Source organism: Sipha flava, unplaced genomic scaffold (genome assembly GCF_003268045.1).
Source record: "Sipha flava isolate LNK unplaced genomic scaffold, YSA_version1 257_pilon_pilon, whole genome shotgun sequence".
In the NCBI taxonomy this organism is placed as follows: domain Eukaryota; kingdom Metazoa; phylum Arthropoda; class Insecta; order Hemiptera; family Aphididae; genus Sipha; species Sipha flava.
The window spans coordinates 545,828-563,707 of NW_020272911.1; the positions used below are offsets into that span (position 1 = coordinate 545,828).

At 34.7% G+C, this 17,880-nt stretch overlaps 1 protein-coding gene across 5 annotated transcripts in view; it reads right to left on the bottom strand.

The window, feature by feature from the left end:
• Positions 1-17,880, bottom strand: part of LOC112684743 (cGMP-dependent protein kinase, isozyme 2 forms cD4/T1/T3A/T3B) — a 173,409-nt gene that overhangs the window by 28,710 nt on the left and 126,819 nt on the right. Inside the window, exon 1 of one of the 5 annotated variants that reach the window (XM_025556393.1) lies at positions 12,457-13,675. The exons of the other annotated variants lie outside the window; for them this stretch is intronic. Coding sequence (XP_025412178.1) covers positions 12,457-13,675 — 1,219 coding nt within the window. Of the gene's footprint in view, positions 1-12,456; positions 13,676-17,880 lie in introns of those variants that run through there. 5 annotated transcript variants of the gene reach the window in all.

Below are 17,880 nucleotides of genomic sequence, written 5' to 3' on the forward strand. Positions count from 1 at the left end.
GAATTATATATTCGAATAAATTGTATATAATTTATATCACGAATACACGACAAAATCCAAGTTTTTAGATTATATGTCTGTTAATAAATGAACTAAGAATAAATTTAATTTTAATGAAAAGTTGTAACTGGTAATACATTGTTGAGAGGTTATGAAAAATTTATCTTATCGTATCGATACATTTAAATAACATTGACGGATTGAGAAAATCAGAAAACTATATTTACCAACATTTTACACATTTGGTGTGCATTTTTTTATCATACTCGTATATTGTGATGACTGAAAGGCTCACGAATTAATATGACCCAGGTCTTAAGAATTTATACGACGGCTTTATCCACAAATATAATGTACCGTCAATACACGATATCGATGTAGATAAGTGATATACTTGTAAATATAGGTAGTTGGGTTTTAACTCAATTTTATCGTTTATCAATACCTTATCTATATATGTCTTTATCTAAATTAATTTCATCTGTAGGTATAGAACTTTATACCTACTGCGAGAAAAATCATTTAATAATGGAAAATCTTGAAATTATCAAAAATTGAAATATTTGGAGAAAAAATAATAATTTTAAATTGATAAAATTTCTTTTAGAAAAATTTTAAAATATTTAGTTATGGTGAGAGGTTGTCGTAGCATTCAAAATAAAAAATAATATTGACATGCTATCTGAATAATAAAATTGAATTAGGTATTTGACATATTATTATTCATATACATTTATATAATACATAAAATATATAATTTTAAATTAAATAATAGTAAAATAAATAATTAAAAATAATACACACATACATATTTTTAACTACATCCATATTTAACGTAAATTACAGTTTTCAGGAAATAAAAGTGAGACGAAAAATATGTATTTTTAATGATTATCTAGAAAAAAAGTTGAACCTAACGTCAAAAAACCGCGCACGCAAGTAGGACATAACATAATTTTTGGATGCAATTCGATTGTTCAGACGGATTTATACACTTTTAAAGTTAACCAAATGTGCATCAATGTAAAATATTTATTAAAAAAAAAACTTGTAATTTTTACTATAGATCTTAGATAAATCTATGTGAAAATGAAGGTGAAAACTTCTCGACTAGTTACAAGAAAAAATGTATAAAATAGGTACACTAACAAAATAGCCAATACGGTCAATTAATAAAATTACCTAGGGTCAACAATAAAATGCCTTGTAATGCAGTTAATATACTTACACACAGTGACGAGTAAAGATTATATACACAAATAATATCACCATATAATTAATTGGTCAAATAGCATCCAAATATGCCGTAGAGCCAGTGATTAAGGTAAGTTTTTAAAACAATTGCTACATGTAGTGCAGATACTCTAAATTGTTGGAATAAACCGCAATTTGGAATACAATTTAGTTATTGATTTGAAACATATTTATTTCGAACCAGCCAATTTGACTAGTGAAAAATATCATTAGACTTTTATCATCCAGATCCCTAACATTCGCTTGCTAGACTACTATTATCAAATTATACACACCATCAGTTTTCAAAAGAGTCCAATTTTCGATTGTGCCAACTCGTTATGATCACGCGTTCTTTATCGAACCCAGCACGCGAAGTATGTTACACTGCCCGTATTTATCAAAAAGATAGGCAATATTATGCGTATATATAGAAGAAAAGCACGTCGGGATAGAAAGATAGTGGACAATGTCGTATTTGTATACACGTGCCATTAAGACTCATTTTGAAGGGCAACCGATTTTAACGACATTTCTTTCAATTATTACAGTTTTAACTCGTGAGCTCTTAGAATAATTCTTCTATTAATTTAAATCTGGACACACGGATTTCAGTTATGGGGGAAACGCATAAAAATAAAAAAAAATAAAAATCATGTCATCGTTTATATTTATATCATATATACTTATTATGTCAACTGATATAGATAATTAATTTAATTTAGAAATAAAAAATTAAAAATTTGCATTCCTATACCATAGGGCAAAACGTACGAATCGGTAGGTGAGTGTTCAACATAGCATTAAAATATAGTTATTAGTTATTACAAGAGCACGATAGTGATTAATATAAACGAGTTTTTCGTCCTACATCATTGTAACTCAGGAAAACGCGGTGTTAGACAAAAAAAATAATAGTAATAATAAACGCACGAAGCGTTAGCGGTCTAAAATATGATGTTTTTTACGATTGTTATTTCGAAATTAAACACATGAATGTAGATATAACGTTGTCGCCACGTATATTATCGTCGGTGCTCAATGGAAATGAAAACGTATTTCTGGTGGTGTACGACCAGAGTCTATGTAGTCAATGTAAAAAATGTATTAAATCAAGACGAGTTTCGAACGGACAGTATTAAAATTATATTACGTGTGAATCGTCAGTATTTTGAAGTCACGTACGAGATACATCTCCGAAAATATAAATGTCACTTGAAATCGCGTACACGTGCAGGTAGATATGTAATGTATTAACATACGGTTATAAACGGAAAAAATTGTAAACTGTTCAACAGAAATTACGTTGCTTTGAAGTAAATTATGTTCACGTCGCAAAATATTTATAAATTCACAATCGACAGTTAATGTCTGTTATATATTCCAGTTTTAGTTTTTAGCATTTGTAATCATTCTTTGTTTTTTGTTTTTTTTTTTTTTTAATTTATTAAATTTACGTGTTTATGGTTGATTTCAGCAGATGTGTATTAAATTATATAAATGTAATTAACCTATTTTGTTTTACGCGTGCTATAGTACACGCTTCTATTAGTTATTATATCGATAGTAAACCATTTTCCCGTGAATTATTAATTGTTAATACGTGTGCAAATCAAACACGAGTTAACACGAGACCATTAAATTTTAAAGGGATGATAATTAAAATCTACACGGTGTTCTGATGATAAATACGTAATTTTTTAAACAAAGTCATTGCTATCTATATCGCCGTTCATTAGTTTATTATACATATGTTAAAATTAACAGAGAAATTAAAATATGATCATTAAACAGAACATTATTATAAAGTGACTCATTGCGTATACTGCTTAAAACGATATAATACGTTATGAAAAATCCTCATGAAGTCATAAAAGTGTATGAATAACAATATATAACCAATCGCCTTATGACTGTATACTGTATTTTTTTTTAATTGACGTAAATTTTTAAAAAGAATACATTTGAAACAAACATTTGGTATTATATAAATACCTACATTATAACAATATTTGATTATTCAGTTTTCATTTTATTAAACGATGTTTGTAAAGTTAAATATGAAAATATTAATTTTCGTAATTTATTTATTTGTTAAAATTGTATATTCTTAATTTATACCCCAGTTAAATATATTAAATTAAATTACACGGCCAAACCAAATATGGAACATAAATGAAGAAAAAAAGCAAATTATGTTCTATAGTAGTTTATTGTTGTTGAACTGCAGTACAGTTTAGTGTATAGCAATTTCACTTTTTTACGACTGTTCGATGCACGATGGTCAGATTAACCGTTTGGTTCTAAAGAAAGTTTTTTAAGTCTCGTGTACTCGCATTCTCGTGGACGTAAAATTAAAAACAATTTGAACTTAGTCAGAATAACTCTAAATAAAAAGGGTATACATAGAGGAATATAATGATGTATCTTGTTTTAAAATGTTGTTAATATTTTCTATCAGATTTTTTTTATTTCGTTTGAATGCTAATTGTTTTGTATATACTTACTACATTATTAACCTAATTCACACTTATCACCAAATTATCAATAAAAAATCCAATCACCATTTTATATACAAGATGGAAAATGTATATATTACACCGAATTTGAAGTATAAAGTTATTTACATATTATTTTGTATGTACTATATTACAATACCGCGACTCTATATTGATCCACTTAAACATGACAAACGTGAATAAACAAAATAAGAAATTCTATGGAATATATTTTTCAAACCGAAAGGATGTCAGTCAATGCAATATTTATAGATAGATCTCATTGTTGATAGAATTTCGAAAGCAAGAACGGCGACGGATATACAAACCCGGCGATCGTGTTAAATTGTACAATTTACGTAATACTATAGTTTTTATTTATTAAAAATTGTAGAAAAGAAAAGTTCTTCTTTGAAATAATATGAATTGTGTGCCTAGGATGATAATTAATATTTTATTATCACTGTGAAGGTAACATGGTCCGAAAAAATATAGATATACATAATATTAATTTAAGATAAGCGGAAAATACAATGCAAATTATACTATAATTTTAATTACAAGTACATTTAATAATGCAAAAAAAAAATCCAAAATTGCTGTGCGTACTGAAGCGATAGAAATACCTGCATAACACAGCGTGTAAAAACTTGAGTAGTAAACTAGTACACATCGCTGAGCAGTACATCTGATCAGATCATAAAACGATAACAATTTACGCATTTGTGCCTTAAAAATACGTCATGTTATTGAATAATAATACGTATCATTACTGTTAGACAATAATAATGTGTAACGGCATTTTTTCTCCCCCCCCCCCCCCCTCGAGAACTCCTGGCGCAAGCGTTTGTACCAACACTATATACGTAGTATGTGTATAGCAACATCGGTTTCATAAATCCGCGTCTTGGACCGAAGAGCAACGGAACCGTTCGTCCACACCGTTGCCCATGTAAACCATCGGCCGAAACGGAGTTATCGCAACAGTCGTAATAGCTAGGTACCGAAATATTGCACAATACAGGCCCTATTTTTATGCGCACACGGTGTGCATTATACGAATGAGTAATAGCGTGTGCGAACGGCAGTTTACGAAATAATAACGGAATAAAATCCAAATTAGAATGAAAAAATTATATTGAAATTCGTGTAAAAGTTATTTGATGGAGTTGTTTTTGGAAGACTAAGAAATAGCTTTATGTTTCAAAAGATAGTTCGAATTTTTGGTGATTCGAATTGATACATAATATAATTATTTCAAAATTATCAATGAGAACGGTTTTTCCTAGCATTTCTTAAGACCACTTAATTGTTACTATTAGTGAACGTACATCTACTGATGATAAACAATTAAACAAATATCTTAATTTAATATGCTCTGATTTTGAATTGATTAATTTTGTAACTTCTTTCAGGGAAGCATAATGGTGTGTTAAAAAAATTAAAGATAAAAATATCAATATATACATTGAAAATATTATTAAATAATAAAGGTTGGGAACCATTAAGTATTGTTGTGGCAAAAAAATTGTTTAGCTATCTCTGATATGATAAAACTTAAATTACAGTGCAAAATTGTATAAATAATTGGACCTGGTACATCCTTTTGTATTATAAAGTTTATAATTATGCATTCTCTGTCTGTTACGGCCACCATTGAACAAACATTAAGTGTAATAACCGATTAATGTATAATTTACTAGCTGGAAAATCAAAGAGCGTACTTATGAAATGCACGGAAAACATTTGTATAATGATATAAACGCGGGGTTTTTTTTTTTATGGACACAGTTAACTGTATGAACGAGTGGAAAATAATTAGTTATAACTAAGTCGAATATAATATGTAACTACAGGAGTGCGTTCCGATACATGTACACAAATCGTCTTGCAGCTCTTGAGCATTGGTGTGGAAAAAATTAATAAAATCAAATTTAGAAAGTTCGTATTCCATACTACGGCGCTAACCGCATATAATTGGAATCTGTATACGTGCATGCTATGTTTGAATATACCCATCCGTCTAAAATCGACTGTACGTTTTTTTTTCTACAAACAGCGCAGAACATGTTAGGAGTACAAACTCTATTACGCCGTTGTCAATAACTATTAAAAAAGAAAAGTGAAACCTAAAAATGAATGTAGGTCAATAGATTCTCAAACATGTTATACGAAGACGAATTAAAAAACGTAAGATGATTTTTTTTATTTATTTATCGTAAACCCGGAAATATAATGACATCGGTTACATTTTTACGAAGGTTCAATTTCTCTCCGGGAAGTACATATTTAAACCTCGTTATAAACGATATCACAGCCACATAAAATATTAAACGTGTAAGAGAAAAGAAGAGAGAGCGTGGATGGAGAGGACTTGGAATATTCATCGTGCAGCAGTAACGAATACAAAACGGTTTATTTAAATCTATACAGTATTGCACGCGTGCAATAATTAAAAATAATTTTACGTTATTGCTTATTACAATTAACCACGTGTAATCGATTTTTAAACTTAAACTAAAATCATACGATAAAGACGGAATAACCCCAAGGAATTTTGTCGAAACGTAATTTATGACATCGAGCTGAAACTGCAAATTGTGAAAACTATGCGCAGATTGAATTCTACACCATATAGACATGTTTGTAAATGCAAAATATTGTCGTTTTAGAACTCTGTAAGTGGTTGTATTATATATGATAATAATATCATAACGACAGTAAATTAATAATGACTTTCTAGAAGTATATGGTAAAATACAAGTTAAGAGTCAAAGGTTCATAATGATATACGCCTATAAGCGTATGATGGGTGACGTCATATGGAGATACGTTTATGTGCAAGGGCATCAGGACAATGACGAAGACGAGTCGTGAAACGAACACGGTCGAAAGTATAAAAAAAAGCCCTTGATCGTTCAAAAGGAAGCGTTCCAAGGACACGTATGGTTAACGTACATCGCATGCGGTTAATGCAAACAAATCTATCTTACTATATAGGTACTATGTACAAATGAGTAATTTATATACATAGTATCGTCTTATTGGACCATAGGTTTAATTATATTATAATATTATTATTATATTATTTAGTTATATTATAAACTATATTTTATATTATCTAGGTAGAAAAAAATCAGCGCGGGAAATTTCGTTTCGATCGTCAATCGATTTAAATGTAATTATTATTATAATGTTATTAGTAGGCGTATAGAATAATTAAAAAAAAAATCAATGGTTAAAATGATTCTAAGCATATAATACCATATTTATTTTCATGCACTTAAGACTTATACTGCAGGTTAGTTCCTATAGTTCAACGTGATGAAAGTCGCCAGTCGGTAAGTTCTATAACGCCGAGTAATCGAATATCGCCATCGAATAAAATGCAAAATTAAAAACATTTCTGTGTCCACACAATCAACAGCCAACCGCTTCAAACCGTTTCCGACCACAAAATAATTCATTGGCTTAATCGAAAAAGCATGAACACAGCACAACGTGTTTAGTACTCGTACATGGGCGTTTAAAAAAAAAATAACTGCAGCCGTCAATTAGATGCAACGTTTTCGGGTTGTGGGTATAGAGAACGATGATAAAACGAGTTTTTTATTTTTAAAGGGGGACTAGACTGAGCACATAATCAGATAGCGTAACAAGTTCAAGTATAACGAAAAAAAAAAAATGGATTTATTTTAAAACAGAGAAAAACAGATCAAATTCGGACAACGTTTTGCGTATACTAGTCGATGGACGGCGAGTTCGCAGTGTCTTGTAACGACGGCAAGAGAGAGAGAGAGATCAAGGTTATTACTTTCTATAATGACACTAGAACGACCTTACCAGCATCGGTGTACAATTAGTCGCGCCAACAAGTGATGGTGGTAAGAATGATATTTTTTTCTCTTGTAAAAATAAAAATCGAAAAACTTCCCAACGTATTTTTATTCATTAAATAAACAATAATGAAAAAAAAAAAAAAGCGTAATATAATCGAAAACCATGATTTTAACAATATAATGCATGTACAATGGTAAAAACGTCGAAAAACTCGTGCAGTACTCTGTATCACAGCACAAGCTATGAAAATGTAAACCATACTTTTCACAAACACAATATATAATATAATATATTATGAGTCATTCGAAACTACAACTCCAAAAAATGCACTTTCATCGTGTTCAGTGCACGACCGGTCGAGTTGACAATCCGAATAATGTCTGTACATTACATACATATATATATATATAATCACGCAGTGACTCACACGCAGAGTTACCGACGCCCGCGGTTGGCAGTCGTTGGAATATATCATTCTAGGGAATATATATTCAGTCGACACGTACCGTATGCATGTGTTGTCGTGTATAAAATCCAATGGGTTTTATTTTTTTGTTAGTATGTTATAAAAAGTTAAACGGCAAGAACAAAACTCTTTGTGTAGGTTTACGCTATACACGCTATAAGTCGTAGGTGATACGCTCACTGTTCACGTCTTAGTATGTAATATTACCGTTGGCCAGACTATGTTTAGAAAGGGGATACCTTGTATTGGTTTAGTAAATTTAAAAAAAAAAAAAAAAACTTTTACATCAATGAAACGATACACGTTTCAGAAATAATGGAATACGGTTGATGTACACGAGTACAATCTCGTTAGCAATAAGATGCAACGAATTTTAGATATATATATGTATTTTTTGCGTACCAGCGGGTATTGCGGCCGTGGCATGTTTCGAAGCGTTTCGAGCAATCATGGCTGGAAGTGGTCCATGGAAGTTAAGCTTCAATGTGCTGGAACAAACGAGCAGTTGTCGCTGGAAAAACGATAGACCACGCGACATCCGGTCGAATAAAAATAAGAAAAAACCGATTTCCCTTGGTTAGAGAGCAATGCTTGAACCCCGTAGAGTGTATTAGACCGCTTTAACCTTTTTCCAAGCACAGAGTCCTAACGACCAGTCATATAACTATTTGAACTTTAAACGGACACACCGATTTTCATTACGCCCGAATTTCACTTTTTAATCGACGTAAAATTCCGTTGGCTCTCAAATAATTCTTCATCATACGCCGTCGCTTAACTCGACCCAGATATCTATTAAATATCAGAGAAGAAAAAAAAACAACTGAACTCTCTATTATTATTTTTTTTTTTTTTAACTGTAATAAACGGTTTCAGGTATTAATTATGTACGGCGATTAGGTATTATTAGAATATAGATAACACTATTATTACTAATATTTTGTTGACATACGCGTAACAAGCAGCTCGTAATGTCGACCTATTTGTGCGGAATTTTCGTTCTTTCTGCCCGTACAATTAAAATACATGTACACACACACATACATATGTACGTAGTTATTGCGCAACGACACAATATGGAATTAAACAATATGACTGCAGAATGCAATCAAGTCATTTGAATAGCTCAAGCGATTAATTTATCATGCACGCTAATCGTTTACACGCATATCGTCGACACTCGCGGCGATCATTATTAAGCTGTTCGCAATAAATTTTTAATTTTGATAATATAACAAACACCGTGGATGAAACACGGAATTTCATAATTTGTTATGTACGGATTGATAATAAATGTCAGAAGCGGCGAAAGGTTATCGTTATTAGACAATAATTATTTGACAACGGTTTAGAGTTACAGACATTGTCGGTGAGACAATAAATGGACGGATGCCAAGATGTATTTTTAACATTCCAAGTGATGATTTCTTTTATCCTGCGTGTAAGAGGAGAGTAGATCGATTAAAAATTGTTTTGAATTATCATCGCTAAAATAAACGAAGGAAACAATATGAGTAGTTATGTTTTTTTCAAAAACTGGATTTAAAATATTGATATAAACCTAATGTCTTCTATTTTCATTGATATTATATAAAATAAAAAAATTGTTTTTATCAGGAAGTAAATCAGTATATAATATTAATTTAATTTTTATTATTAAAATTAATAAAATGAAATCTTCCAAAAGTACTACAAAAACAAAATTAACATATTATAATTTGTAGACATAGCGAATGAAAGCCAAAAGTAACCTTTCTGGAACGAATGTTTTTAATGAAGATGATTTCACATTTAAGTTTCTATGGAACAATATTATTGTCTAGTGTAAACAAACGTCTATACATGGTTACAATTAGCATTCGTCAAGCATAGGAGAATCAAATTTCGACCCAATTATATACTTATTGACTGTTCTATAATTTTTGTAGAAGATTCGACAAGTGAAAGTAAACGAGATGGTTGTTTCGATGCGCATTATCGTCGATGCACTGTACAATTAATTTACAAATACTAAAAATAGGCATGAATAATGATCTTAAACAATTTAAATTGCTCATAAACATAAAACAATACTTTCATTTCGGACGTTTAAATCTTCATACGTTTCTGGAGTAAATAATTTATAACAAGTCAAATTAGAGTAAAATCATTTACACCGTGAGCATCGATACGTTTTATATTCTTGTTGAACACTAAGGTTTATCAGACTATTAGAGACATGCGTTTTCTCGTCTTTTTGGTTTATTTTAATTTTTATGTTCTAATACTTTCTCGGATAGAAAATTCATTAATATTATATACCATCAAAATGATTCACGTATAACATAAATGGATAAATCATTTAGTAATTATATGTACACCACCACCGCTACAGTAGGTATCATACAAGTAATTTATTTGTAAATTATTAGCTGTTCTATTATAACTTCTGCGATTGACAAGTAATTGCATCAAATAAATTATGGTAATTACGTAAGAATATACTTGTATTTTTGAGTGTATATATATATATATATATATATTAACATTTAATACACCTTCCAGAAAAAAAAAACCAAATATACTAATAGTACCTAACGAACGGGTATTTATTTCACTGAAGGTTAATATTGTTATAATATATATTATTATAATGATTACATTTTATTCTAAAATATTATTCTGGATATTATAGCATACACCGCGGATTTATGCATTACTAGATATCATTGATTGTATTAACACGTTGTCATTATGTCTGTTATAATAGTTAAAGAACAATAATTAAATGGAATGTTATTGTAGATTTGCGATTTTTAAGTAAAAGGTAATATAATAATATTATACCATACGAGTTTAATAAATGACATTGAAAATTATAGTTACCTAAGGTAATGGGCGACACACGCGTGCAAAAATTTACAAATCATACAAACGTCGAATTGACTTTTGACCGAAGGCGTCAAATATACAGTTACACACAAACACACACACACACACATATATATATATATATATAGAGTGCTGCGGCACAAATTATTCTCAGTGAAGGTTATTATTATTCATAAAATCGTATTTTATCAAAACGAATCGATATAACGCGGTGAGTAAGAGAGTAGTATCTTACAAAACGACACTGTTACAACAACGTGTTGCTTAATTTTGTTTTAAGTTTTATATCCATAAAAATTCACGTTGCCTTTAACAATACCACATCCACTCGCGTTCCGATTAAAAAATCGGAAATATTATTAAGTAAATACAAATCGCGCGTATCCGTGACGAAACCGCGACCGAATTGTAAAAGCGATTTTACGCGCGCCAAGACGTTGCAAAATTAGTAAACCCACTGTGGTAGGGGAAGAGCAATGTAAAGCACTATTGATGCACACAAAAATAAATTAAATACAACCCTATAGAAAAAAATCGGTTTTTTAATTTGCTTTTTGTCCATTAAGTTTTTTACATATACAACAGATCGTTCAACAAGTCATATTTTTTATACAAATCAGCTTATGAATTATCTATTTTACAGACAATTTTCCCGATCATTAAACGATTTAAGGCCAGGATCTTCGACAATTTTTAAATTCAAAACATAAATAATGTACACGTATTAGCGCGCTTAACTTAAGATGAGTTTACGGGCCTCAAATAAAGATGAGGTGAGCCGAACGTTGAAGACTTTTACTTCAATTAAAATATATGTATACACGGGTTGTAACGCAAAGAAGTTTAAACAGTATAATTATACGTACGTATGTTCATGGTACATGGTAATTTAATGGTCAACCAGGGGCTTATAAAACAAAAAAAAAATGAATACGAGTTGTATGAGAAAACAAATATTTACAAAAAATTATAAGAACCGGAAAACTGAAACGATCCGATCACGTACAGAAAGAATGTTCATAATAGAATTAACAAGACTATACATGGCATTAAATGATGGACGATGTGGAAAGTTATTGCAAGAGGAGGTATAAAGTTAATGCGGATATACGGATGAAATGGAGAAGTCGACTTTCAATAGAAAATGGTGGGGAAGAGGAGCGGATACAAGGGGTGGGGGCTATAGGGGCTGAAGACATTAGATAGAACCATATCAGATATAAGAAATATTTCGTACAAATCGACATGCGCAACGAGTTAAGGCAGTAACCCACTTTACTAGTCCTCCTTTTATCATTTCTAGATGCGTTCCTGGTGGGGAAGGCTATAAGAACAGTTTGGTCCTACAAGGATGGTTCAGCAGGAGAATAAAGATGAAAATAACTGCTTTCATTTTATTGATGTTAAATGTTTTAATTTTTTCAAAATTGTTATTCGTTCTATGAAAACACTTAATAATTACTAAGTAAATATATTCATACGCTACGATGAATTGCAAACACGCGTACGCGTCGATATCGGATAAAACGTATACTATAGTGTTTTTACCTGGACACGAGTTGTGGTGTTTTTTCGATTCGGCAATGTTGGACGATCTGCCCGAAGAGGAGGAAGCGATGGTGCTGGAGGCGGAAGTGACGTTCACGTCGCTGGCGGTCCGGTTCGATGAGATCGTGTTGCCGGTCCTACGCTTTCTGAGACCATACGTGTGTACAGGAACTATGAGTTTGGGCCTAGGAATGGCGAAGTTGTCTTGGCCACTGCCACTGTCGGCAGCGATGGCCGAAGAGACGGCGGTGCCGGACGCGGCCGCGGTTACGGCTATCGTTTGCTCCTGCTGTTGCAGTGGATCTTCGTGATTATGGAGATGATAATGGTGATTGTTGACGTTATCGTGGTGCCGATTGTAGTGGTGGTGTTGACGGTTACCGCTGCTGCTGCTGCTGTTGTTGTAGTTGTTGTTATTGTTGTTGTTGTTGTAATAGTAATCGTCGTCGGAGACAGGTCGGAGCAGACGGTCAACGTCGGTGGCCACTTTCTTGGGCGCGGGGTTGCGGAATGACAGGCTTTTTTTGATCTTGGCCGCGGACGACCGGCACAGATCGCGCGCCGCCTCAACGGCCCGCTGCTCGTCCAGCATCTCGGCGGCCACTCGCTGCCGGGTCCGGTACCGATGCGAGGCCGTATCGTGTCGGACGCTCTGCACCCGGCTCAGCGGTTTGGCCTTGGGCCGATGAGACGATGCGACCGCGAACGCCGCCGCCGCCACCACCGCGTCCTGTTCCTCTTGGCTGCTGCCCGTGCTGTCGCTGCTGCACGCCTGCCGTTTCTCCGGCGGGTTCCTGCGGCCGGCCACCGCGGCTCTCGAACGTCCGCCGTCGCTACAACTGTGGTGTTGGTCGTCTTCGTCGTCACCGACGCCGGTTGCCGTCCACCCGGAGGTCACGTCATGCCGCTCTTTGCTCCGCGAGCGCAGACACCACTTCAACCGACACTCCTGCCAACTCGCCTCGTACGAGTTCATGTCGTCGGCCGGCAACGGTTCTTCGCACACGACCCGGTCGTCGTTGACGCGGTTATTGTTGTCGTCGCTGACCACTTTGCAGCCGACTAGACGATGACGGCAACGGTCGCCGTCGTCTTTGCCCTCGTCTTCCGCCTCCTCTTCCTCCTCCTCCTCCGTCTCTACGTGCAGCTTTTCGAACGCCGCGACCGAAGTGTCAACCAGAGTAGCTTTTCCCGGATACTTGACGAAACAGATTTTCATTTTACGTCCATCGTAATCGTCGCTGCTGTTGCTGCTGCTGCTCCTTGTAGTTGTTGTAGTAATAATCCTATATCGCTATATATGCTATAACGGGTCGGGAGAAAAAAAATCGATAAACATGTGTTTTTGCAATAAAGATTAAAAAAATAAAACAAAAAGAAAAGGAAAAAAAAGAAGCGATAATCGTTTTCACGTAATTTTGTCATTGCTCTCTCTCTTTCTCTCTCGCGCGCGCGCGTACACGCAGCACTCTACACCGGCTGATAATCAGTGACCGTACTGCAAAATAGTGTACTGCTAATTTTGTTTTATTGTTATGCAACGCGAATTGTTTTTAAACGGTGTGTCGTACACGCCGTAGTGCCAAGTGTAATGATTAACAAAACGATAGTGTAACGTGAAACCGAAACCTGTGATACACATACATAGGTTCCTATCTACGTTGTATTGTACTTATCGGTGAAAAAAAATTTGTCCCGTCTCAATTATTACACATTGCGTTAACCTGATCCAGCCGAGCGTGTTCATTATTCAAAAAGGTTTTAGAAAATCAATCGCGACATTGGAAAATACATCTCATTTTAAAATTAATAAATATTGTTAGTTATTGTACATCGTCGTCGCACCACGACATTAAAAAAATATCAACACATCGAAATTAGTTCGGTGCTTTGGCGATAAAAAGCAAAATTGAAAACTTATTGATTTTTATGAATATCATTTCTTATTATTTTCAACATCAACATCATTATCAACCCAAAATTGCTATAAAGCCATTTAGTTATCTTTATAATATATTATACGTTAGAAAATAATAAATTATTAAGTAATTATTATAAACAATTCAATTAGTGCTAATCATTTTAATAACATGAATGTATAGCAATTAACGACGAAATTACTTAACAACAATGATACTATGGACAAGGTCCACGATAATATTCTAAAATGTTCAAATGATAGTGAGGACAATTTTTGATTATTTTTTGGTATGCCGTATTGTTAAACCCAATAGGTAATGACTTTATTTATAAGTCATATTAATTATAACTCATTACCTATTAAAATATCATTGGGTTTGTCGAAGTGTACCTTTTGGGCCGGCATAAAAAATTGTGGTGCTCGGCCGATGCTAGGTATTAGCAGCGCCCTCTTGTCCTTAGATTATTAAACATTTTACGTTACGAGATTGTTTACTAAACATTTACATGAATTCGAAAACAGTGACAATAAGGGCAATGGTCTATTCAATCCGGTCTAGAACTGTAATAAAACAACAATTCCTCGTATTTAATTAAACTTTCTACTGATCTGTTTTAAGTTTTTGTTAGTAACAAAAAAACACATACGTGGATGCTCAGTGCTTATCTCCGGTGCTCCCTGCGATCAGTTAAATGATTTAGTATTAATAACACTTCCAATATTTATACTTTTGATATCTCAAAGGAGTCGTTTACAACCGTGCATAATGTAGGAACCTACCTACTAATTTTTTTTTTCTACGATTGTAATCGTGTATGTTTTCATTGGGAAAGAAATTAATTCAAACACGCTCTTGCGATCATTTTTAATATGCACGCTGCTGAATAGATTTTGTTATGGTTAAAACACGTACAACACTAAACACGACTTCGGTAAACATGATATTATTATTTATCAATTTACATGGGTGGATACGTTTTTAGTAGGTATAAAATATAAGTGGTATGTTTAGGACCAACGACGACCGAAGGCGTTCCATTCCACCGTACATAATTCAATTAATTAACCATTATTTCAGATAGTGTACAAAAAGAACATTGATTTTTGACTTTCTCAATACATTTTTGTTCATAGCACTACGTTACATAATAGGTTATTATCGATGTGCTTAGGTGTCAATTGTCGTGAGTATTCTACAGTCTAAACAAGCAAAGTGGTGACAATCCAACACAATACAAACCGATTAATCTAAACAACTCCGAACGTATGTATAAATAATAAATACTGGGATTAGAAATTATTATTTTTCCTCGTAGAAGTATATAATCCATTGTGTTGCGCGCGATACAACATTTCGAATAATCTATCGGAACACCTACAAAAAAAATAAACCCAGCATAAACCTACTGTTACTCATTTATTGAACGTTTTCTATACAATGAACAAGAAACACCGCTGACGAAACGTTGTGAAATTTGGGCGACTTTCATAATTCTCGTTACCTTGTCAGCAGAGAACTGGTACAAGAGGAACCGAGAACTATCGCCACGTTGTTCGGTTCACATAGCTGCCGCAATCATACTACACAGTAATAGGCGAAACACGATAAAAGCAGTAGGTGGTAGGTATAGTAATAGCGCAGTAAATGACACGCGTATACATTTATACACTATATATGTGCGGTGCGATATTGTGCCCGAATTCCTACATTAATATTATACAACATTATAAACCTTGAAACAAATTGATTTTTTTGATTATTTTTAATTTGACGTTTGATAACCGCGTCCACGCAGGTATTCTGCTGCTTATAAGTTTGGAAAGTAAGAAGCCTGTATCAAAGTAATTTTTTTAATAATACAGAGGAGAAGATTCCTGAGAACCCTCGTGTATACATCAGCTATTTCTCAACTCTTCTCGGCCATAATAATACCCTTTACACAATGCACCACAAGGGTTGGTTTAGAGTAACTGAATGTTATACAATACGCTTAGAAGTGTACAATACCTACATTCAGAGCTACGGTCGTACTGAACTATTTTTCCCGTGTCTAACTGGTTGATAAAGTATTGCTTATATTTTGTGCATTATTTCGACAGACATCACGGAAACATTTCGATAAATGACATAACAATCGTTCATCAAACGGCCAAATAGAAGAAAAAAAATAGACCGAGTTCAAAGATTCAAAAAACCGATCGATGTATCGATGTTTGTCTTTCAGTTTTAAATTTCAATAACCCGTATACACGCATTTCGAAACGGTAAGTACAAGACAACTGGTACATAAACGAAGCCGTAGGAAAGCAACACACACGCATTGACGTTCGGAGCAGTTTGAACGACCGGGAAAATATCGAGTGAAATGCCGTGCAACTGCACCAAATTTTATTTTTTTCAATTACGGGCGCTTGGAATCATGCTATAATTACTGCAGCTAATATGGAGAAGAACACGGGTTGTGTTTTGCTTGATGTGCGCGTGTATATTTTCGAGTTCACATTGTGATGATGCGAGTAAATTTCGGAACGCACTTTGAACGCGGACGATGATATCGCTCTGCGATCGTCTTTTTGGTCAACGCGAGAAACCAAGTGCACCGGTGAATCGCCTACGCGACGAGACGTGCGCAAACTCAGTTACGTCGACTGGACGAAGCGAAAGAAATGCAAACGAGCGAACGTGGGGGTGCACTTATGCGTGTATCTGCGGTAACAATAATATTATACTAATAATGCGCCAGGTGTTGCGCCAGGAGCGGATGTAGATCCGACACCGTTTTCGCGTTGCACGCTAACACGGTTCGGGGGTTTTTTTTTTTTTTTTATTAATTTTTTGTAATGAGTAGCCGAGACGCGAAGAGCAGCGCAAAAGTTAAAGCGACGACAGAAACGGCCGGAAGAGCAGTTTAATCGTCCTGCGATCGGCTCGAGTCGAAACCGGTAGCGGAGGCGAGAAAGAGAGCTGCAATGACCCGGTACGGGACGGGATAACGCGTGTTCGAGTGTATCGGAGCGATTTCACGCGTAACTTCGTAACGTCGCGGGAACGTGAAAAGGATCGGAGGTTTTTGGACAAGACCACGACGACGTGGGGCAGATTTGTTCTTACCGTGGAGGGCGAGCGTCGGCGACACGCTCCGTGAGCTTAGAAACGGGCTTAGCACTTGGCGGACCGTTGAGGTAACACAGAGGCCGCACACGAAAATGACGGTACCGGCGCGGGAGGGCACACAACGCGCGTAGACGCACAAACGCGGACGACGAACGGACGCACGACGCGCACGGACCACGAGACACAGGACGCGGCGAACGCGAACGAACTGGCGGACGGACGGGCAGACACTGTTTGCGTCGCTTTCTTTTGTGTCCGGCCGCGCGGAACAGCTGGGGGTTCGTCGTAGACACCGTGCGCGCCTCCTCTCCCCGTGCACTGCACGCGCGCCGCCGCCGCCGGTCCCCACCAGAGAGTGGGGGGAAAAAAAAAATCGGCCGGCACCGGT